The sequence below is a fragment of the Nyctereutes procyonoides genome, unplaced genomic scaffold, assembly GCF_905146905.1.
Source record: "Nyctereutes procyonoides isolate TBG_1078 unplaced genomic scaffold, NYPRO_anot_genome, whole genome shotgun sequence".
NCBI classification, from domain to species: domain Eukaryota; kingdom Metazoa; phylum Chordata; class Mammalia; order Carnivora; family Canidae; genus Nyctereutes; species Nyctereutes procyonoides.
The window spans coordinates 60,055,229-60,080,241 of NW_026575140.1; the positions used below are offsets into that span (position 1 = coordinate 60,055,229).

General features: G+C 43.8%; 1 protein-coding gene across 3 annotated transcripts; it reads left to right on the plus strand.

The window, feature by feature from the left end:
- Nucleotides 1–1,167: 1,167 nt before the first annotated feature.
- Nucleotides 1,168–23,566, plus strand: CFAP300 (cilia and flagella associated protein 300). 3 transcript variants are annotated; one of them, XM_055305416.1, is made up of 7 exons: nucleotides 1,168–1,338; nucleotides 1,465–1,546; nucleotides 6,983–7,058; nucleotides 12,525–12,691; nucleotides 16,674–16,846; nucleotides 21,397–21,463; nucleotides 22,284–23,566. In XM_055305416.1, the coding sequence occupies exons 1-7, from the start codon at nucleotides 1,229–1,231 to the stop codon at nucleotides 22,410–22,412; spliced, it is 804 nt and encodes a 267-aa protein (XP_055161391.1). In that variant the 5' UTR covers nucleotides 1,168–1,228; the 3' UTR covers nucleotides 22,413–23,566. The 3 variants fall into 3 exon arrangements, with proteins under 3 accessions (XP_055161391.1, XP_055161392.1, XP_055161393.1); XM_055305417.1 differs by lacking the exon at nucleotides 6,983–7,058; XM_055305418.1 differs by lacking the exons at nucleotides 12,525–12,691; nucleotides 21,397–21,463; nucleotides 22,284–23,566 and having other exon boundaries at nucleotides 16,674–16,817.
- Nucleotides 23,567–25,013: the final 1,447 nt, after the last annotated feature.

Below are 25,013 nucleotides of genomic sequence, written 5' to 3' on the forward strand. Positions count from 1 at the left end.
GCTCAGAACACTTATGTTAGCCTACAACTGAGTGAATGCATTTAACAGCCTATTTTATAAAGAACTGCTGAATATCTCATACAAACTGTTAAACATTATACTGAAAGTGAAACGAGTGGTTGTATGGGTACAGAGTGGTGGTGAGTTTATGGGCTCCTGACCCTCGAGCTCACTCGGTTGACCAGCTGTGGACGAAGCCTCTGCCCAGCAACATAAGAGGATCAGCCCAGGAAAAAGATCAAAACTCAAAATTCCAAGTAGTTTCTACTGAACATGTATTGCTCCTGCACCCTCGTAAAGCTGAAAAACCGTTAATTCGAACCACTGTAAGTCCAGCTACACTGCTATTAGACAAAACAACAAAAACTATAGATACAAAAGTTAATTTTCAGTAGAAAATAGGGAGTATATATATATATATATATAAAAAAGAAAAGACAATAGGAAGTATATGTTTCAGGGCGCCTGGCTGGCTCAGTTGCTAAAGTGATAGGATTCTAATCCCAGAGTTCTGAGTTCAAGCTCCACATTGGTTAGAGACATTACTTAAAAACAAAATCCTTACATATCTATAAAAATAAATAAGCATGCTTGTATCATCCAGCACTCTTTATTAGAGCATGCATGGGAAAAAAATCTTTTAGGGGTGCCTGGGTGGATGGTAAAAGAGAAGTTTTCCAACTAGTCATACAGACATGTGTCTTCCAAAATAAACCTAATTAATTCAAAATACTTTCTTCAGAAATGTTTCAGCCATGAAGCTTATCTAGAAATCTGAGACAGCAGGTTTGAAACGAGGAAATCAATGCACGCGGAGTAATCACGGCTAGCAGGGCACTTCCGCACTCCTCTGCCTCAACCTCCCCAGACCCGTGGGCGGGGAGGAGCAGGCGGCGCAGCAGCGGGAGGGGCGGGTCCCCCCGGCCCCGCCTCGCAAGGCCCCGCCCCGGCCCGAGCCCGCGGCCCCGCCCCCGCCCCGCCCCCGCCCGAGCCCCCGGCCCCGCCCCCGCCCCGAGCCCGCGGCCCCGCCCCCGCCCGAGCCCGCGGCCCCGCCCCCGCCCCGAGCCCGCGGCCCCGCCCCCGCCCCCGCCCCCGCCCCGAGCCCCCGGCCCCGCCCCCGGCCCGAGCCCGCGGCCCCGCCCCCGGCCCCGCCCCCGCCGCGCCGCGGGGACGCCTGGCCTCCGCGTCTCCATGGAGACGGGCCCGCTCCGGCCGAGCGACGTTGGCGATGGCGGCCGGGGAGCCGGGGGACTTGGACGGCTACTGCTTCAGATACCTGCCTCAGAAAACCTTCCAGTGTCTGAGCGCCCCAGACACCGCCAGCCGGCTCCGCCAGTGGTAGGACCCGGGGCGGCGCAGGGCGAGGCCCGGCGGGGCTTGGGGCCGCGGGAGGGGGCCGGGGAGCGCCCTGCAGCCCGCCCCGCCCCGCCCCGCCCCGCGCTGACCCCTCCCCTCCCGCCGCAGGTCGATGCTGGGCCGAGTCGCGGCGCAGGCGTTCGGCTTCGACCAGACGTTCCAGGCGCACCGCAGGGACGACTTCCTCACGGTTGGTGGAAGGGCGGGGGCGGCGGGCGGCGGGGGAGCGGCTGCCTGCTGGGACCTGCGGCGCCCCGGGCGGGGTCAGGGGCCGCGGGGACCAGGCAGCAGGACGGCTGCCCTGACCAGCATCAGGCCATCCCCCGCAGAGGGATGAGAAGGGCAGCCTGGTGGCCACTGCGGCGCGCTTCCTTCCCCAGTAGCACGGCGCCCCGGCCGGGACGCCCCGAAAGGCGGGAAGCGGGGTGTCCGGTGGTGCTGCAGCCTGCGGGTCCGAAATCCAGCTGTCAGCGGGGGCCTGCTCTTCCCCCTGCCTGGCGGCTGCTTGCCCCCGGGGCGCAGGTGCTGGTGGTCCCTGGGTGATGCTGGGTGCAGGTCCCCGGGACGCAGGTGCTGCTGCTGGTTCCTGGTCGCAGGTGCACACGGTGGACTCTCCCTTGGTCAGACCCCAGGGTGCCATGGCCGCCTCTGCTCTTCTTACAACACCGGCCATGGAATGAAGGACTACCCCCCCACACACACACACACCCTTTTTCTCAAGTATAACCTCTCAACTAATTATATCTCAACGATCTGCTTTCCAAATAAGGTGACTTGCTGAGGGTCCAGGAAAGACACAGATGAGGGGATGGTGACGCGCACTTTTCAACCCTTAAAAGAGGGTAAATTGGTTAAATATGTTTCCCTTTCCTTAAAATAGCATTATAATAGTAATAGAATATAGTGCTCTTATGAGGCTACTGATGATCACATGACATTTTCAAATAATCATGGTTTAATTTTCTTGATATTTATATTTTTCATTCATACCAGCATTGGCTTTCAAATTGATAGAAATTTTTTAAGCCAAGATTTTAATTCACTGAGTTAAAGTACTGCAAAAATTTTAATATAAATCATCTATTCAGTAAATATTTGTCAAATATTTACCACATCCCTCCTGGAGGATGTTGAAAAGATGAAGAGACCTGATCCCAGCTTGCAAGGCATGTAGAGTTCTGGAAGTTAGAAATGTAAAAACTTCTCTACAACACAGTAAAATAATTGCTGTAATGGAGGATAGCTAAGGTGACTTAGGCACAGAAAGATCACCCAGTGCAGGGGCATTGAGGTCAGGAAAAATGCATGGAGGAGGGTGTAAAATTAGTGTAGGTTGTTCCAGAGACAGAATTCTTCAGGATATTCAAGATTCATCCGTGAAGCACAACAGATTTTCATAATGCTAGACAATTCTTTTTTCTAAATTTCAAGATCTTCATGCTTACTTATAAATATTCCCATATTTCAGTTCAAAGGAATGCCCTTATAGAATCATTGATTTTACTCCTATAACTAATTTGGAGGACAGAAAGCATTAGAGCTCCAACTGTGGCCCAGACAGGGATTTACTTTGCAGCTAATGAACCTATAAGCTGATGGCCATGCAAACCCAGATTCTCCCCTGATTTGGCCTCCGGTCAGTGTCATGTTCCAGTTCTACCACTGCCACCAAGCTGTATGACATTGAGCACATGACTTTGCCACTTCCTCAGCTTCCACTTACTTTTCTGCAAAATGATGACAGTGCTTGGCATGGAAGTATTCTTGAAAATGAAAATAATGCTGACTATCTGATTGATTATTAAGGTCAAAGGAAATTGGGGTATCCGGCTGGCTCAGTCGATAGAAGGTTGCAACTCTTGATATTGGGACTATGAGTTCAAGCCCCATGTGGGACGTAGAAATGACTTGAAAATAAAATATTTTAAAAAAAGGATTAAAGGAAATAATATAATATTTAGCAAAAATGGTTGGCTCATGATGAGTAATGTTATAGTTATTAATATTTGCATACTACTTTACAAAGTCCTTTTCTATAGTAGTAGTGGATTCTTGTGTGCCACATTTAGCTTTCAGCACCTCATTTATATACATCTGTCACTAATGTTTACAACAAGCTGGTAAATTTGGTGTCTTGAGCCTCATTTTACAGCTTAAGGAATGGAAGCTCAAAATGGTTACATAATTTGTGCAAGAATGCCCAGCAAATGGTAAGAGCCAGAGGCCTTTTGACACAAACTTCCATGTCATTTCTACTCCAAACACTCATAACTGAACAGAGGGTATTGCTTAAAACTAGAATTCCAGATTTTAAAATTTCCTTTTCAATTTTAAAAACAAATTATGTTCCAAAAGTTCATTTGCGAGAGAAAAAATAGATGGAAGGAAAGAACCATTACCTTGGCAAGCATTTCTGTAGTCCCTAGATCTGTCCAGATGAACAAGACACCATCAGAGAGAAACCGTCCCAAACTTGCACTGCAAAACGGGAAGTCCTGTGACATTTGCCATGTGCGCAAGGTACTGAGCTGGCGCAGGAGAGAAAACCATCTCTTTCTTTTTCATTTTTGTTTTCTTTTTCTTTTTAATTGAGGTGGTCAGAGGAGGGTTTACAAAAGACAAGCTACTTGAGGTTGGCCCTGAGGAATAAGGAGGAGTTTGCCAGGTAGACACAGTGCAGGGAGAACATTAGGTGGGTGGGAGGGTATTTCAGACCTTTTGTGCCACTTGAGAGTTTGGGCTCTCTAGCTCAGGAAGAGTCACTGTGAGGCTTTCGGGAAGACAGTAACATTTAAAATATTGAGGTTCCCTTGGCAGAATATGAAGAGTAGGTTGTTAGAAAGCGGGCTGGAAACTCTTGTCCTCCGGACATTGTAGGGTACACCGAGTTCAGACCGCTGCCCCAGGATGGCCTGAAGCAATGTTTGGGAGAAAGGCAGTGCTCTAGGACTGACAGGACACTGAGAACAAGGCAGAGGAGGACGTGCAGGAGGAGCGTTTCTGATTTGGTTGACACAGTGGTCGTTGACGCCATTAAAGCCACAGAAAATGCAAAACAATAAACAAAGGAAATGAGTTTAGTTTCAGGCATTCTAAACTTGAAGTGCATCCAAGTGGCAATCCCCTAGATTGTTGAATCTAAGCTCTTGCTTCGAGTCTCAAAAGAGAGCCCTGGGCTCTACCCTCCCCCTGGGACTAAGGGTAAGGAGGGCAGTCTTCTGCATAACGTGCAAGGAAGCAGCTTAGAGTGCTTTCTACAGGTCTGCACCACATGTCTGCTCACACATCACAGCCTCGCGCCACGAGGACTGGAAGGCGCATACGTTGAGCCAAGCACATTGTTGTCCCAAATAAAATTGCATTCCTTAAGGAAGAGGAGAACTGATACTGGATCAAAAACCAGCAGTCTAGGGGCTCCTGGCTGGCTCAGTTGGTAGAGCACATAACTCTTGATCTCAAGGTTGTAAGTTAGAGCCCCACATTGGGTAGAGAGATGACTTAAAAATAAAACCTTTAAAAACTAAATTAAACCCAGCAGTCTGCCAGATAGGTGAAATTAGTCAGATATCATGTGTGGCATATATTAGACATACATTTAAAATTCTATATTATATAAAATAGTATGTTAATTTAGAAATACTTTCCCACTCTCACATTTTGTGAAACGAGTTTATTCTAATTTTACGTATAGTTTGACATCAGTGTCTTTATCAGTGTGACTTGTTTGTGAATCATCTACTATATTTCCAGAGCACATCAGCAGCCCTAAAGCTGAGATATAGACAATCCCTTCTAATGCCTCACTGGAAATACTATAAGAAACCCAAAATATCATTTGCATATATTAGGGCAGGGCTTTTTAAAAGTGTTGTGTTTTGTTTTTATTCTTTAGGTGTATAATTAACCTCAACAACATAACAACTCTTATGTTGCTTTATTTGAAGGGCCTTTATGAAGACTTCTTTCCATTGGCTCTGTCAATTCACTGCAGGTCACTTAGATTACTTCCATTTGTAGTGGCCTATAGAATTCAATAATTTGATAATAAAAGATTTGAGTTGATACTCTTCCCCCCAGGAAAAATGACTATATATGAATTTAATTTTCCCCTTTACTGAATTTTGCAGAAGACATCTAAAAAGCATTCAAAACCAGTATTAATTAAGATTAATTCCAGCTTATGTTTCTTTTTAAAAATTCAGGTAATTGCACACTCTTTAGCTTGAAAGAGTGTATTAAGTTATAAGACAACTTGCTTTTTTTTTTTTTGAGGAATAGTCTTAGGGAAAGTAATTGGGCATACATGATACCTGTAAAATGTTTACCTGTATCCCTGCATCACTAGAATGTAAACTCCATGGAAACAGGGATTTTTGCTTGGCATCATATAGGCATTCACAGATACCTGCAGATTATATTTGTCTTCACTCTACACACCTGGTCCTCTTCACTGCTCCCTTTCTCATTATGTGACACTCATGCAGAAGTTCAGGGGTCATCTGTGGTTCCTTCTCTCTCTGTCTGCTTCTTCTAAGGAGTCATTGGATCCATTCACTTCTCTGCCTCCCCCTGCTATTGCGTAGATAACTACATGAGCATCAGATCTTTTTGGATTACAGCAGTGCCTTCCCTCCTCACCATCCTCTTAATAGCTCCTCAGCTCATTCTCCACATTGCTGCCAGAATGAACTGTAAAAATACAGGGCTAGTCACATCTTTCCTTGTTTAGATCGCCTTGGTGTCTTCCTATTACCCTTTGATTGAATACTCATCAGTCTAGATCAGTATTACATCAAGATCAAATTTTGTGACTTGACCTATAAGATCAATAGTTTAAAACCTAGTAAACAAAGATTCCTAAAAGTTGAGCAGTCAGGCTGTCCTGATCATGACACTAAAAAAAAACTGTTTTTAGGTGGAGAAATTAGCAAGTTTAAAGTCTGAGAAACAAGACCCATTCAAGGAAACTAAGAGGCTCAGTGTGACCAGAACTGAATGAGCAGAATGAGAGGTCAAATGTTCCATTTTCTGGGTGCCCCTTGGGTAGAATTCAGTTGCTAATGACTTTGAGAGTTAGATCTAGTTGAGGAGATGGGAGTAGCCATTACTAAAATAATTGCTTGGGAAAGTAAGATTGAAGGAAATCAAAGTTTTCAAATATATAACCGCCTACTTTTCACTAGAAATCATTATTTTCTATTTATGAAGCCCTCAAAGATATCCATAGTACAGTGTTGTTCATACTTGAAGTTAACAAAACTTCATCTCTTTATAAAACATTTATTAGATGGACGCCTGGGTGACTCAGTGGGTGAGCATCTGCCTTCAGCTCAGGTCATGATTCTGGGGTCCTGGGTTCGAGCCTCCCCACCCCCTTGGGCTCCCTGCTCAGTGAGGGGGTCTCCGTCTCCTTGTCCCTCTGCCCCTCCCATGCTCATGCTTGCTCCTTTTCTGTCTATTAAGGAGAAAAAAAAAACCAAAACATTTATTAGGCATTTTATCCATTTAAAATTGTCCCTCCCCAATTTGAGTTAAATGAAATTTTACTATAATTGTTTTAGAAGTTAATTCTTACTATTGTTTATAATGAAGTCTCTAACTAACTCCCTTCAAATTTGTATTTTAGGCTTTTTTCAAAGACCCAAATGTTATTCCCAATTTGAAGTTACTTTCAGATTCTTCTGGACAGTGGATCACATTAGGTAAATAAAATTTATTGTCATCTTTTCAAATGACTGTTTTATTATTGTGACAAAATTTTACTTTAGGAATTTTCATTATTCAAAGTTTTTTTTTTTTAATTTTTATTTATTTATGATAGTCACAGAGAGAGAGAGAGAGGCAGAGACACAGGCAGAGGGAGAAGCAGGCTCCATGCACCGGGAGCCCGACGTGGGATTCGATCCTGGGTCTCCAGGATCGTGCCCTGGGCCAAAGGCTGGCGCCAAACCGCTGCGCCACCCAGGGATCCCAATTTTCATTATTCAAATACACATTGTGAATCATGACTGGCTGGTATGATCATGTCAGAAGATCACGCCAAGCCATGCCCAGTCTGGCCTGCATTTCTCTCCTAGGAGCCCACTGCTCCAATCATGGCGCAGCACACAAGATCACTTGTTTTCTCTCTTCATTCATTTGGAAAGTATGTCTTGCACACCTTCCATGGACTCTGCTAGATGCAGGGAACAGTGAGGTGAATACAAGAAAATGAGTATTCAAGAAACTGGCTGACATGTAAAAAAAATAGCACAATAATGTACTACCCCAGCAGCAGGAGCAGAGGGAGGAGAGTGTCATGGAAGGTTCCACTGATGTGAGAGCGTTTAGGCAAAATCAGTTGGGACGGGCAATGGACTTCTGACCAAGGAAGCAGCCACCATGGAATGTTCATAAAATCATATATAAAATCATGGAAGAGAGTCTTAAGTTCTGAAAAAGAGAACTTTATATACATAATAATTTCATATTACAGTGAAACATAGCTGGAAATCTTTTTTTTATTAAATAATTTTTAAAAATAATTTATTTATTCATGAGAGACAGAGAAAGAGAGGGAGAGAGAGGAGAGACACAGGCAGAGGGAGAAACAGGCCCCATGCAGGGAGCCCGATATGGGACTCAATCCCGGGCCTCCAGGATCACGCCCTGAGCTGAAGGCGGCGCTAAACTGCTGAGCCACTGGGGCTGCCCAGCTAGAAATCTTTTTAAAGAAAATTACCCAGGGCCCTTGGATGGCTCCATCAGTGAAGCATCTGCCTTCGGCTCAGGTCATGATCCTAGGGTCCTGGGATTGAGTCCCACGGGCTCCCTGCTCTTTATAAAACATCTATTAGATGGATGCCTGGGTGGCTCAGTGGGTAAGTGTCTGCCTTCAGCTCAGGTCACAATCAGGGGTCCTGGGATCAAGCCCCCCCACTGGAGTCTCTCCTTCTGCCCCTCTCCCTGCTTGTGCTCTCTCTTTCTCCTTCTCTCTCTGTCAAATTAATAACATATTAAAATAAATAAATAAATAAATAAATAAATAAATAAATAAATAAATAAATAAATAAGTTAGATGGGGTTGTTTTGGTAATTTGTACATTGTGTGTTCATGGAATTCTAGTTGTCTTACATAAACAGTTCATGATCTTAGAATTAATAGGGTACATTTTACTGCTTTTGACTAAAGACCACTGCAAAATTTATAAAGCAAAAAAAGCTGGTACAGTGTGATCTTACAAAGTTAAACTATGTGAGCAAATGTACTTACCAGCTCAAAATCTTCAAAAGGAAATAATCAGAGGCATGTATCATAGTGTTTATAAAACATGTTTACAGTAACTTCAGTCAATTCATTTATAAAAAAAAGTTGAACTTTCCCCTGTATCAGTACATACTCCCCAAAACAGTACTGACTTTTTTCTGATTTTTAAATAAGGCATTGCAAAAAGAGAGGTTCCAGAATTCCACATGTGCCCAGGAGAACCAATTAGAAGTACTCTGCAAAATGAGGCAGGAGAGGTCGCACTCCATTTCAGAGGCAGAAGTTTCCAGTGGTTTGCTCATATTCTTCCATTAGCTTGTTCTTTATCTCCTTCTGCCAGCTTTTCTTTTTCTGATACATCAACCATCTTCCCTCTTTTTCCTCTGGAAGCCTTTATCAGCAAAGTAAACACTATTTAAAATGAGAGAAAAGACATTCTTCTAACAGGTGAACCAGTTTGGAAGATTGCAATGAAAGCACCTCTGTCACAGCTGGCTGTAGCCCCTGGACTGCTGGTTGTTGGGGCTGTTCTGTCGCCTCCACCAGCGGCACGGCCCTCATTACAGAGACATGCTGCGTACTTTTCTGGTTGACGTACCAGGTTTGCTTCTTTTGTGCTTAGTTAAGGGCATTACATTCATTACCTCCTTTAATTCTCAAATGACTCAGAGACATGTTATTATATATCCCTGTTTCACAAAGGAAGAGTTAGATTCGTGAGCTAAGTAATTTGCACAGTTTTACACAGCTGGCTGGGCTCAGCAGACTTGAGATTCGAGTCCGGGCTCCAGAATTCAAGACCCCCACCTCTCCACTATCCTGCCTCTGCCATTTCAGCTTTAATGGGGTTGTCAGAAAAGTGCCAACTTGGGCAAGCAAATAAATAGGAGACACCTTGTATATTTTAATGCTAGTATCAAGGGGGATAATACATTCTTTGTAAGTGATCATAGTAGTGCGGTACGTATCCTGTAAATGCTGGAGACATAGGTTTACCGTATTTCTACATAATAGCACATGCTATGGGTTGACTTGTGTCCCTCCCAAATTCTTATGTTGAAGCTTTAACCCCCAAAGTCTTACTCCCAATGATGAGGCCTTTGGGAAACAATCAGGTTTAGGTGACATCGTGAGGGGCCCTCAAGCCAGGGTTCTCAAGTGTGTGTGGACACTACCAAGAAGGCAGCATCTGCGAGTCAGGAAAAGAACCTTCACAAGGAACCAGATCAGCTGGCACCCGGGGTCCTGGGCCTCCCAGCCTCCAGAGCTATGGGAAATGCGTGTCTTTTGTTTAAACCACCCAGTTTCGGGTACTTGGTGATAGCAGCCCAAGCGGACGAATAAAGATGTTGGTACAGAGATGTGGAGTGTGTCTGTAACAGGCCTGGAGATGTGGAAGGGGCCTTGAAACTGCGCCGTGGGTATTTGCCAGGAGAGAGTTGTGCGTCCTAGCCCCGTCCTGGATGGTAAGTTGAGTCTGATGAGGTTGCCTCCAGATACCTGGGCTTTGTGAGCAGCAGCTGGAGGAAAGACAAGCCGTGAGAGGGTAGAGAAGTTGGCTAATGAGGTCATGTTTTGTGGAAGGTGATAAAACTGTCTGTGCAGCCGGGAGGGTCTAAAGCAGGTGTTGCCTGCCTGGGTCTTCCCAGATGTTCATAAGGAAGGAAGGAAAGAGATGGATTGAAGAAGGAATTGTGAAGGAGGAGCCAGAGCTCAAAGATCTGGAATATTCCCAGCCTCTTCATATTGTAAAAAAACGAGAAAAATTCGTCTGAAGAGAACAAACATGGCTGAGCCACCACTTGGTCCAGAGAACGTGTGTGAGTCGGACCCAGGTGGCTATGTCAGCAGAAGCTGGGTGGAGGTGTGGTGGTGGTAACAGAGACCCTGTGGGATTGAGCTGTGGGGGTGGGGACAGACATGGACATGAGAGCCGTCGGGCTGCAGGAGGACAGCAGACTGAATGGCCCCTCAGGTCATCAGGCACCCTGGGCTGCAGGAACACGGAGGCTGGGCCACGACCTCAGTGGCTCAGGGAGGCAGAGCAGAGAACCAACGAGGCTGAAAGTCTAATGAAATTTGCCTTTCCCGAGTCTCAGGCTTGCTTGGGACCATCAGCCCTTCTTTTCTGCTTCCCCCATTTGGAATGGAAATGTTTCTTCCATCTCTCCCCATAATGTTCTGAAAGCATGTAACTTGTCTGGTTTCACAGGTTCATAGCCAGAGAGGAATTTTGCCCCGGGATGAATTGTACCTCCAATCTCACCCATATCTGATTGAAGTGACAGGGAGGTGATACTTGGGAGTCTGGACTCTAGTGTTGGCGCTATGATGAGATGACCCTTTGGGGGCTGTTCGGGGAGCGTAAGTATGTTTGCACAAGAAGAAGACACAAATTGACAGGGAGCCAGGGGAGAGTGCTATGGATTGAATGGTGTCCCTTCAGAATTCATTTGATGAAGCCCTGAGCCCACCCAAAGCCACCAGCTCAAAAATACCATTACATCCAGGGCTTGGGACGTCAATATATTAATTTTGGAGGGACATGATTCAGTTCAGAGCAAATGCTGTTTCCGTGCCTCAGATTTAAGTGGTTTGGATTTCATTACCTTTTCTCACCATCCAAACCATCCTGCCACGCCCCATGTCAGAGCTAGGGTAGGCTTACTAAGTAGGCATGTCGCCAAGCGGTCTGGGGACAAGCCGGCCCCATTCTGCTCCTGCTTGCAGGTGGTGTGGGGGCTCAGACCCACCCTGTCATGTTCTGCAGTATTCCCTGCCCCAATCCCCCAGAGGGCTTTCCTCCTGAAACAAAAGGAGATTTTCTTAGCAGCAGAACTCTTGAAATTGCTGAAACAGATGCAGTTCCTGTCTCCAGACACCCATCATAGCCCCCCCTCCACGCCCCACTGAGGACCAGACGACAGCCGTGGGTCCTAGCAGGACTCTGGGAGGACAGCCTGAGGAGAAAGTACGGCTACTCGCCAGTGTTACTCTTCTCAGACTCAGGCTATTTCTCCCCCGTATCCAGGAGAGGGGTCACCAAGGGCTATCCGGCCAGCCCTGGGGAAGGGGTGTAGTGGGGACAACACGGAAGAACAGCAGCCCTTAGATTTATGTGTGTGGGGGCGGTGCACACAACAGAGAGAAATTGAATGATTCATTGAGGCAACAATAAAGATAGTCATGTCAATCCTTGTGTCTTTCCGTCATTAATTAGAACCTTTTGTAATGGAAAGTCTGTTCCTCAAGGACACATCCTGGCTATAAGTTAGGTCTGAGGAAAAGAACCAGAGCTACCAGAGGAAGAGAGAAAAGACACTGTGCTTGTGAATGTCTCTAATTCCAGGCTTGTGAGGACTTGATCAGGGCCTGCTTTGAGACTCACCTTGACTGGGAAAGCTGTTTTTCATAATAAACATTGTAAATGAGATCACAAGAGAGAAATTTTTAAATGGAGAGATAAACTTTCAAGACATCCTCAGTACTTTAGAAACACCCATTATTATGTACGTTAATTAAAGTTTTTGTAATATGAATTATAAGGCATTGAACATAATACAAATCCAAAATCATCTCACAAAGTCGTTCCTATGCTTTTATAGGCAACTCTGACATAGAGATTAAAGCTGATAGAACACCTCTGACACAAAAAAATGTATTTCATTTTCAAGCATTTTCAAATTTATATATCCTTCATCTCGGTCTGAAACGGTGAAATTTTGTGACAGACTTTTAATGATTAATAAAAATAAGCAAACTGCAAAATAAGAATCTAATAAAATCCCTAAAATGGTCTTTTAAATATATCAAGATGTATGTCATATGTGGCTACTTAGAATCTCTGCATGATGGTACTTGTTTTGGAAATAATTGAGAATACTAAGTGAACTTTTATATCTCTGTAAAATAATTTTTACAGGAGCTGAAGTGAAAAAAATTGAAGCTACAAATGTTCCTTGTACACAGCTTTCAATGTCATTTTTTAATCGGTTGTATGATGAAGATATTGTACGAGCCAATGGACATATTATTAAATGTTTAGATTCTTTTTGTGATTCCTTTCCTATTTCTGATGAGTTACGAAAAGTAAGTACAGATTTTTAAAATTTCACTAATAGCATTTTACTTCAAGAAATGGTTAATGTCAAAAATATTTTGCCTGCCTAAAATACATAAAATACCTTTTATCAATGAATAATGATCAGCAATAGTCATTACATTGGTAGTTTTTTTTCTTGGATGGGACTTTTAATATCAAATTAATTATTTGTATATTTCAGTTTTTCAGCCAGATGCTACTGACAGTAATGTGTGCAGGCCAGAGTTGCTGCTAAACATGCAATATGCAGGACAACTTCCCCAACAAGATTATCTGGCCCAGAGTGTCAGTGGTGCTAGGGTAGAGAAACCCCAACCTGCTCAATTTTTCTTCAATATGAGGCTCTTAACATATCAAATGAATATTTTAAAATATCCCTGTGAGGGCAGCCTGGGTGGCTCAGCGGTTTGGCACTGCCTTTGGCCCAGGGCGTGATCCTGGAGTCCCAGGATCCAGTCCCACGTCAGGCTCCCTGCATGGAGCCTGCTTCTCCCTCTGCCTGGGTCCCTGCCTCTCTCTCTCTTTCTCTTTCTCTCTCTCTCTGTGTCTCTCATGAATAAATAAATAAATTTTTTTTTAAAAAATAAATAAAATATCTCTGATAAAAATCTTTTTATATCACTGCTGAGATTTTAAAAAAGCCATTTGATTAACTCATTTTTGTTTTATTGAGGAGTGTATTAAACTTGAATCAGAAGACATAGATTATTTACCTAATTCCTGAGTTATTTATAAGATAATCACTTTAGACAAATGACTCAATATCTAGAGTCCCAAGATTACTTATCTGTACAACATAGAGATTAAAATGCCTATTACTTATTTATGAGAAGTGGGTGGAATGCCTGGGTGGCTCAGTCGGTTGAGCATCTGACTCGGTTTCAGCTCAGGTGATCTCTGGTTCGTGAGATCAAGACCCATGTCAGGCTCTGTGCCCAACAGGGAATCTGCTTGGGATCCTCTCTCTCTGTCTCCCTCTGCCCCTCCCCACGTTCATAAATAAATCTCTTAAAAATGCCCATTTGAGGTGCCTGGCTGGCTCAGTCAGAAGAGCCTGTGACTCTTGATCTCAGGGTCATGAGTTTGAGCTCCATGTTGGGTGCAGAGATTACTTAAATAAATTTAAAAATCAGGATGCCTGGGTGGCTCAGCAGTTGAGCATCTGCCTTCGGCCCAGGGCATGATCCTGGAGTCCCCAGATCGAGTCCTACATCAGGCTCCCTGCATGGAGCCTGCTGCTCTCTCTGCCTGTGTCTCTGCCTCTCTTTCCCTGTGTCTCTCAATGAATGAATGAATGAATGAATGAATGAAATCTAAAAAAAAGATAAATTTAAAAATAATAATAAAATAAAAATACCCAGTCTATCTTTTTCAAATTGTTGAGGTAATGAGTTCAGGAAGCATTTAAATGCACTTTTTAAAAAATATGAAATGTTAAAATGAAATGTATTATTATCATTGTTTTAATTATGGAGAAAGACTATTTGCAAAGTGGTTAAAACTAGGGCTTTTTTTAATTGGTTTATTTAGAGAGAAAGAGCAAGCGAGCATGAGCAAGGGAGCAGCAGAGGGAAAGGGAGCGGGAGACTTCCCATTGAGCTGGGAAGCCCTATGTGGAACTCGATCTCAGGACCTGGGATCATGACCTGAGTCAAAGGCAAACGCTTAACCACTGAGCCACCCAGGGACCCCCAAAATTCAGCTTTGGTATTGAATAGACATAGGCTCAAATCTAGGCTCTGTTACTTAATGACTGATACTTGACCTCTCTTTATAAAATAGGAATGATGTAAGAATTATGTGAGATAATGCATTCAGAGTACCTAGCTCATGCCTGGCACTTAGTAAGGTTCCAGGAATGTTAACGACTTCTATTAATTCCTAATATTATCCTACATCAAGAAGGGAGATAACAGAAGTCTAATTTATTGCAAATCCAGGAATGTCATCTGTAGGGACTAGAAGGCCTCCGGCCAGTCTGTGTTCACCTACATTAGTAGAACACCTAAAAGAACACTTAGTTGAAGAAAAAACTAAAATTAAGTCATTGAGAATAACCAAAACATAATTGAAGAGATTATGTATAGTTGCTCTTCAGTTTAGTGACGGTATATTTACGTATGACAGAAGATAATGTATGTGCTACCAAGCGAGAACCTGATGATGATTTCTACTCTTCCTTCCCAAGGACTGGAAAGTCACCCTTAGAAAGTGCCTCTGGGCTAGTCTGGGCGTCCTCCCCTGTGGGCAGTGGGGCAGCTGTCTCTGTCCCTGAGCACCGATGGCCCGCCAGTCTTTGCCTCAGGGCTCCCAGCCCCAGTTGCAGAGAGCTCATCACCCCTGGGGCAGAGACCCTGACCTGCCCAGGGCCCCAGAGGCGGGTGTGACCTGCCTAGCTGCCCGCCTGTTCATTTCCACGAGCAGCACCTCAGAAGGAGTGCTGGGCCCCTGATTTTCTGGCTCACTCATGCTCTCATGCTCTTTGCTGCTCTGCAGCAATAGGGGAGGAGGTTTTAACTTGGTTGCTTTCTGGCTGAAAGAAAATAAATGACCTCCAGCTTTCACCTGAACCGCAAAGCACAGATTCTGTTGGCAGAGTGTGTATTGTAAGGGCCAATTATCAACCTCCTTCCCAGCTTGGCTTCCAGGCTCCGCAGCCTGCCTCTTTAACCAGTGCAGGGCTGTTCCCTGGGGCTAGACCCTGACCGCCCCATGTGAGTGAGTGCATGGGCATTAGCCACACTGGAGCTGTGTGTACATTTATTCCCCAAACAGTCTCATTCCTGTCATCTTTAAATTCACAACCTAATCAGTTCAGTTAAGGAGAGTGCTCATGTAAGGAATGCATTCATTCATCATTCCTGAGAGCTTTAGTCACCCTTGTATTAGGCCGGATCTTTAGGTAGCTTCAGTATCACCTCATTTCCTTGTGGGGAGGGAGGAGAGATGCGCACACCCAGGGAGCAGTGAACCTCCGCCCCTTCCCCTTCCCTGTCTACTGTGTGCAGTGTTGGTCTCATAAGCTCAGTGTAAGTCACCTGCATGTAACCAACACCACAGAGCTGATGGTTACTAAAATGCCTCTTGTCTGGTGACCTTGTGACAAATGTTCATTGGAGATTGAGGTATAAACAAGTCAACTAAAAAAATGTATATAATAGTATGTGTGCGTCACCTTGTTCAGCTCAATGCTACTTGTCTGTAGCACACTGTCTTATGAAGGAGCAAAGGGGTGTCCAGAGAGCAAGGGCCAGTGTAGATGGCTGGGGTGTTTCTGGAGGGCCAGCAGGAGAAAGAAGTGGGCCTGAGGGACGACTTACCTGAACAGTCCAAGACAGAGCAGGCGGGTGGGGAGGGGATGGTAGGCAAGTGGCCATACATGCACTTGGGGCTCTGCTCTGGAAACGCTAATATGGGGTCAGCCGTAGGCCTTACAGGGTAGGGAGGTTCTTCCTCTTATTTGCGGCTTCTTGTTTGCCCAGATTTGGGGCAACTCCACGCTAACAGTGCAATAGTAGCAAAACAATGACTAATGATATAAATGAGAATGAAGGTGTGGACAGGAAGAGAAGGCTTAGATGCACATTCAGTCCTTTCGCTGGACGTCACTGCCTGCCAAGAAGATGGATGGAATGTAGTGCCAGTCTCACAGATCACTCTGAGTTGGTTCTTAAAATAGGCGTAAGATTCTTTATAAAGAAATAAATTGGGGATCCCTAGGTGGCTCAGCGGTTTAGCGCCTGCCTTCAGCCCAGGGCATGATCCTGGAGACCTGGGATGGAGTCCCACATCAGGCTTCCCGCATGGAGCCTGCTTCTCCCTCTGCCTGTGTCTCTGCCTCTATCTCTGTGTCTCTCATGAATAAATAAATAAAAAATCTTAAAAAAAAAAAGAAATTGAATCTTTTGAAAACAAAAATTAGAACCTCAAATCATGTTACATTAAGATGAATTTTATCATCTTCCATAGGTTTTGCTTGTGGAAGACTCAGAAAAATATGAAGTGTTCAGCCAGCCTGACAGAGAGGAGTTCCTGTTTTGTCTTTTCAAACATCTTTGCCTCGGTGGAGCACTTTGTCAGTATGAAGATGTGCTTCATCCATATTTGGAAACCACAAAGCTTCTCTATAAAGATCTAGTGAGGTAAGGTTGCCGATGACAGCCAGGACACCTCTGGCTCACGGAACATATGGTGGTTCATGGTGGGATCACCCGGCATCTGCCGTTCTCCTCTGAGCATCCAGAGTGGAAGGAGTCAGTGCCCCCAGCCCGGGTCAGGGCCCCCCGTGGCTCAAAGCGCTCTTCTCTGGGACCTGCCTGTCCTTGCCTCCCCTCACCCCGCAGGGCTGCTCTGTCCCTGTGGGCACCTGCCCCCACCCCCCAGGCCGCTCTGCACCTTTCAGAACACCAGATCCCTCAGCACATGCGAATTTGCTTGGCAAACAGTAAAACATGTATTACCTTTGTTCTGAGGAGGTGGAAGAATTTTCATCTGGGCAAAATCTTTACCTTTTCAAATTAATACCAAATCCTACTTTGTTTCACACATCCCACTAGGGTTTGTTTGTTTTTTTTTCTTTTTGAAGATCAAACTGGAATAAAACCTTTATAATTCATTTATTTATACTTTCATTGAATTGAGTTTTACAGTATCACAGATCCTGTATCACTTTTATAGGCTGAAGTGATAGGAACAGTGAAAGCAAAGGGTCCCAGGATTTAGTTACAAAATTTTACTTTACTAGGAAAAGAGCAGAATTAGCTTCTCATTAGATTCTTGGTTGTTCCGCTAACCTCAGTTCTCACCCTGCTCTGTGTGTACTGTAACTGTACAACACACTACACAATTTTGTTCTTACCAAGCTTTTTAAATATGGTTTAAAAACAAAAAAATCTCTTTAATTTGCCTCTGATTTTTGTGAAAAAGTTATCAATATATAAAGATTGTGCGGAGATATATTAGAATTTCAGAAAAACATATACATATTTATATCCAAAGTGTTCTGTCCTTATCATTGCAGTTCATGATAACTTGGAAGCTGGTTTCTAGCACTGCCTGTAGATAAGATACCCCTCGGTGTGCCACAGCACATGCTCACACACACGTGTGGACACGCTGCTGCCAGCACAGTGTGCTGTGCTCCACTGGCCACATGAACCTGAGGAAATGTGCCATGGAGAAGGGGATTCTGTTGGAAGTCTTTGAAATAGAAATACCTTCAGAATGTAAACTTTGAGGAAGCTAACACTTTCCCTAGTATCTGTCTACCCTCCTGGCTTTTCACCTGTGACTCTCGCCTATGCTCCTTGGGTGCTAAGGAAACGTACACTCCAGGGGTAATGGCCACTCATGAAATGAGGTGTCAGAACTCAGGGCATCCCACAGAAAAAACGGGCACTGTGTCCACAGAATCCCTCTATCAGGCAGCTGGCAGGTATTGAAGTTGTGCACAGAGCTCTGGCGGACTCCAGAGAGATGACAAGAGGGGCCTCACATAGTCCTTGAGCTTAAGGAGATTACAGGAAACTCACATATCATAGAGTAATTGTTTAAAATCTTTTTTAAGTAAAAATTTTCATAAAATCAAACATTCAATTTTGGATAGGCAAATGTTTGCAGCTTTTTTTTTTTTTTTGCAGCTCTTGATACTGTAATAAATACCCTGGGAGTTCAGAAATTGTCAGTGTGGCTGTGCGCATGTAGGGCTGTCTGATGGAACAGAACTCCCAAGGCAGGGGAGAGGGGGCGCTTTGTCCCCTGTCATTCCATGCACTATGGGAAGGAGCCTAGTCCCAGGATACCACTGCTCGTATTTGAGGACATTAAATATTTCTTTGGACAATCCGAATTTAAGCATACTTATGAATTTCTTTGCTGAATGAGGAGGAAATGTGGAATTGTCCTCCCAAAGCAACTTTGGTAGAAACCATGATTAGAATAAATATCTGCTAAAGATGGCTTAAGTGCCAACAGAAAACAATTGAATGGATTAAACGATTGGGATCCCTTCAGAGCTACGTTGGTTGGCTTCTCACTCACTGGCACCGCTTGTGCCTTTCTGACTTTGGTCATGTTGATTTGGGTGAGATGCTGCGTCATTTGGGTAAGGGAAGGATCCAGGGTGGATCAGAGTAGCTGTTATCAAGGAATGTGGGAAGCACAGGTGCAACTCCAGGTGTCATCAGGAGTTTCTCAGAATCCTGAGCCAAATTTCCAAACAAGTCATTGGTACGAGCCAGATTAACCACATTTGTTTTTTCCTGTCCTTCCCTTGAAAAATGTTTTCACATTTTTTTTAGAAAAGCATCTGCTGTCTTTCTAATTGTACGCACAGTAGCTGCTTTGCATTATCTAACCTGCCCTTGGAGACAAACATCACCAATCCACTGCAGACCAGAAGACCACCCCTGGTGTCAGTGGAGGGGAGGCCACGTTACAGAGCTTGATTTTAATGGGCTCTGTCTGGCTCAGACAGAGGGGAAAAACAAGAAATTCTTGAGATATTTTTTTCCCTCATCCATTATTACAAGTCCTATAAAATAACACTTTTCAAATGTTCTGGAAAATGCCTTTTCAAGGATTAGGGTTCTTGTAAATATAGGTAGTACTTTAGAACCATTCCATTGGAGAGTCCGTGACCAGTTGTTCTGTTGCATTTCAGAAATGTCTATGCAGAAATAACTGCATAGTTACTATTGGTATCTTTGTCTTCTCTGCTTCCAATATTAAACACATGCTTTTGTCAGAGTTTTTAGAGGGGTTTTCCAAATTGCATATCCATCCCAGATGTGAAATTTTATGATTTTATCAGAGAGGCGTACGTTATGGCTTCAGATGCTAATTAAGCAGTGGGATTCTTGTTTCTTTTTTTTTTTTTTAAGATTTTATTTATTTATTCATGATAGTCACACACACACACACACACACACACACAGAGACACAGGCAGAGGGAGAAGCAGGCTCCATGCAGGGAGCCCGACGTGGGATTCGATCCCGGGTCTCCAGGATCACGCCCTGGGCCAAAGGCAGGCGCTAAACCGCTGTGCCACCCAGGGATCCCGGGATTCTTGTTTCTTAAAGTGAGCAGAATGGTACAGTCACTCAAACATACTAACACCATAAACGTGTTACCTACAGAAAAGGAACTACCATTTGAACCTTATTAGAAGGTCATTCCTAATAGAAATAAACCATATTATTCCATTTTATTACCTCTGATCCTATATCACCATTACTTTAAAGTAGCTCTAAAAATAATTTGTCTTATTTTTTATAGATGAGGTAGACTATCACCTGCCTGAAATCTCCTAGGAGAAAAGGAAAGGTAGAGTGATGGTGGTCAGCACCCTAGGAAATGCAGCTAACAATCATGCTGCATCAGGTCTGTGGCATCCACTCACTCACTCACTCACTCACTCACTCCAGATAACCATGGCTTTTAAGAGTGCTAGAACATAATTTCCATATAGTTTTTTAAAAGAGTGATTGTATTAATGGTTTAGAAATAAAATAATGATTTCTTAAAATCATTTATGCTAATTTCTGAGGCTGGATCCCATATTGACTGTAAACATGTTGCACTGACCATTCTAGGTAACTGCTCACTTTAAGAGATATATAGAAATTAACTTAATTGATTGATATCTGGGTGTAAATTTGAATGAAATGTTTTAAAGATACACACTTTGACCCCTGAAACCCAGACCCTTAGGTCTGGCCACTCCAGCAGGTATATGAGCTCATGCACACTCACAAGCAGGCTCACACTCATGCTCACACTCAGGCACACTCATGCTCAGCACAGTCCTCCTTCTCCCTCCTCCTCTCTGCCTCCACATTGCTCTTCACATAGAGTGAAGGAGAAGCAGTGCTTGGCCCTAATAGAGTGAAGAAGAGGGATATCTTCTGTCAGATGTCACCTACATGTGTCCTACATGCTGTATGTGTTTGCACAGGGAAAGGAGCTGCACGCCAGGTGTGTGGCAGACTGCAGAGCGGTACAAAGATAACGTGTGCCACTCTCCGTGGCTTGTTCCCTCATTCCCACTCCCTCTCCCTCTACACTTTGCCACAGGGAATCTTCTTGGGAAAAGGGACTGGGAGAGACCTACTGGGAGAAAACGATTTCATTCAACACAAGTTAATCATCCGTAATTCAACAAATAGTTTTCTTATCCTTATCCCACTCAATTCTCGGGTAACCCTACAGGGAGCCATAGCATCTGACAATTCTCTTCTACCCTACTTCACGGGAAGAGAACTGACATCAGGAGAGTTCATGTTGCCCAGAGTGCAACAATGATGGCTCAGGGGCAGAACTGGCATGTGTGTGAGATGATTTAATCCCCTGGTTCACATGCTCATACCTGCCCCATGTAGCTGTCTACACCCCCATCTGATTCTTACCAATTCCTTCTTCCAATAATTGTCTCTGGCCCAGGAGACCTTCATCATCAGACCTCACAGCCTCTGACTGTCCATCCAGTTGCATTGTCTGCCATTGGTCTGGGCAACCTCACCCCATCCATGGATGAAACTGCAGACTTGGTGCTTTTCAAACTAGTCTTGGTGGACGCTATGTATTTCTGTTGTATATGAATAAGAACATGTGAATACTAAAAGGCCTCGGTATTTTAAATGTATGATGCCAATGCTTGCTGTATTCAAAATGTACCTCTTTTCCCTATTTTAGTGTCCGAAAGAATCCTCAGACCAAGAAAATACAAATTACTTCTTCTGTCTTTAAAGTCATGGCTTATGTAAGTCCTGAGGGGGGTTCGCGAGTGATCAGTTTGGTCTCATGTTATTCGGAGGCTGTGGGAACTCCAGCAAGAACAAGTATGATATCATGCCTGCAGAAAGGATGATGATTCTTAGTTCTTTGTTAAAATTCAAAGTTGATAAGATATGCCTTTGTTTGGAGAGCCACACGACCCCCCCACTTCTGTTGTCCGTGTCTAATAATAGTCCTTACCGCCGGAAGACCTGAGCCTGACTGATGGAGTAGGACGCACTTCGCAGCTCAGCCATGCTGCAATCTATGTGGCAATTAAGTGCAAATGCCACAAATGTCTTTATATCACAGAATCTGATGCTCAAATTCTAGGGTCAGACAGAAGATGATTAGCACATTTGAATCAGTTTCTAAGTATCTCTATTCAATCACTGAACAACTATTGAGTATCTATTGTGTATCAGCTACTGGGTTGGCCCTGGGCATTTTTTGTTGATAAACAGTTGCTTCCCTCATAGTTGGTAAGGGCCACAATCTAAAAGGAAGCAAAGATAGAAGAAAATTGCAAAGTAGAGATGTTTGCAATATTAGCACCTTAAAAACACTTTTTCACAAGGTAAAATTTCCTTTTGGACTATAAATTCCTTAAGGTCAAGAATTATGTGTGCTTATACAGCACAATAGATGGGGCCATCAGTAAGTATTTTAAAATATCAGTTAATTATCAATTTATTGTAAAAGATTTCATTTATGTTTCATGACATTTTAACAGAAAACATATATTAATTAAATATATTATTATTTAAATGTCATCGTAGACTAACAGTTGGCTTTATCTCTTTCAGGACTCTAATGGTGTGTGCTACCCTTCCACAAAGAGTCACGAACAGACATTTTCTTACTTTATCGTGGATCCAATCAAGCGTCACGTTCATGTTTTATATCACTGCTATGGTGTGGGGGAAATGTCTTAACATTGTTCTCTCAGATGATCTATTTTAATATTGCTTTACTTACCAATTTTTAATTTTAATGCCAATTTATAGGTAAACATTTATTTTGCAAGTTAATTCAAGAAAAGTATAGAGAGCCTGCTTAGAGCAGAAGGAAACAAATACCACGGTGCCTTTCTTTAAATTTATCTGGAATAGCAGTGTAAGGACCAAATTCCATCCATAACACAATCAACAACAATACAGTTTTTTTTTTTTTACAAAAAAACTGGGAAAGTCACAAAGAACTAAAAATCTAGTTCATATTTGTTGCATTAAGAATTAAGTAAGCCCTCAATTTTCCATGTGTTTTATTTTAGAAGCTAATTAATTCTGGGTTGAAATTGTGGCAGAAAACTGAACATCGCTCTATTGATCAATAGGAACTGTTAGCTTTTTAAATTTGAGTTTCATTTTATTACATAAAGATTTACATCTCTAGGGCTGTAGAATGCGTAACGATGCCTTGGCTTCATTTGTCCCACTTAAAATCCTGAATAAAAAGTAATGTTCTGGGGTGCCTGAGTGGCTCAATTGGTTGAGTGTCTGCCTTGGCCTAGATCATCATCCCAGGGTCCAGGGATAGAGTCCCTCATCAGGCTCCCTGCTCAGTGGGGAGCCTCCTCCCTCTCCTTCTGCTTGCTGCTCTGCCTTCTTGTGCATGCTTGCTCTCTCTCTCTCTGCCAAATAAATAACATCCTTTTTTTTTTTTTTTAAAAAAAAAAAAAGAAGGGATCCCTGGGTGGCGCAGTGGTTTAGCACCTGCCTTTGGCCCAGGGTGCGATCCTGGAGACCTGGGATCGAATCCCACGTCGGGCTCCCGATGCATGGAGCCTGCTTCTCTCTCTGCCTCTCTCTCTCTCTCTCTCTCTCTCTGACTATCATAAATAAACTAAAAAAAAAAAAAAAAAAAAAAAGAAAAGAAAAAGAAAAAAAAAAGTAATGTTCTCAGGGCACCTGGGTGGCTCAGTAGTTGAGTGCCTCCCTTCGGTCCAGGGTGTGATCCTGGGTTCCCGGGTTGGAGTCCCACATTGGGCTCCCTGCATGGACCCTACTTCTCCCTCTGCCTATGTCTCTGCCTCTCTTTCTCTCTGTGTCTCTCATGAATTAAATAAATAAAATCTTCTTTTTTTTAAGTAATGTTCTGAAAGTAATCGTAAACTCTTATCACATAATAAACTACAACCTCCCACATGTGAAGAGAGAGCACTGCCATGACGATATCCAGGTGGCAGATGATTCAAGAGCAGGGGTCTTACATTCTCCTATTTCCTCGTTGCATTCACAGAAATGAATATGTGACTTAAAATATTTTAATGGAAAAAATAGGGGCATCTGGCTGGCTCAGTCCCTAGAGTGTGAGATTCTTGATCTCAGGATTGTGGGTTCGAACCCCTCACTGGGGGAAGAGGAAGGAAGGGAGGGAGGGAGGCATGACTGACATGTGTCCCAAAGATAAGGAGCATGCAAGAAATGTCAAGACTTTGAGGGGAGGCAAGTTTGGAATACATGTTTCTGTGTTGTAAGAGTAGGGATGAGAATCTGCAATTTGTACCTGTGGATTTATCTGGAAAGCACCTGGCAATTGGGATAGAGAGCTCAGGACAGTTTGTTTCACTTTTTCACTTCTAATACAGTGTGTGCACATTAAATGCCTATTGAATGAGAATTTCCCAGTTATGTTCCTAATATCCATAGGAAACATAAAATTAAGAACTAAAATGTCACACCTGTCATGCTGCATACCACACAGACTTTACAACCTGGGGACCCTCTCCTAATTAGTTGGTCAATCAACCTTTTTTATGTATTAGCTCTGTGCATGGCACTCTGCTGCTTCCTTTGGGAAAGCCCACACTCCGTCTAAGCCTGGTGGAGAAGGGGATCTGTTCGAGTGTGCAGGTGGAAGAGATGGCTGTGAACTAGGCTCATCTTGGCCTGGCTTCCACAGAACAATGGGTGGGGTGTCAGCACCTGGGGAGGAGAGCTGGGCCATTGGGTGTGGGCATGGGCAGGGGGAAGCGAGGGGTGGGAGGGGGCAAGAGCCGGGCCCTGGGGTTAAAGTCCAGAGGTCAAGGTGGGGAACCCATCCTGATGGGTGGCCAGCATCCTTTCTTCTGCTTTAGAGGTGGAGGAACAAAACACCTTTGAGGAAAGATGGCTCCATTGCTTTGGGATGATCATTTTAATGACCCCTCTGTGATCATGCAAATTCTTGGCATTGAGGGTAGAACAGCCCAACAATAAAGAATTTGGGCCCGCATCCAGATCACCTGGATTCTTACTGCCACCTGCACCCGACTTGCTGTGTGACTGAACTAGTTAACAACTTCTCTGTGCGCGACTTGGCCTCATCTGTAAAATAGGGGAAATGATAGGGTTCGTCATGGGTTATTGTGAAAATTACATACATTAATACACATTATTTGGCTTGGAATAGTGCCAGTATGTGTGGGTTTGGGTTCTTTTCATTCTTCAACAAGGAAATATGAAAAAACCAGGAGCTCAACTGTGCATAATAATGTAAAAACCGGTCTTCCTCAAGCTCAGAATTGCTTTTTTTATAGGTTCTACTATTGCTAA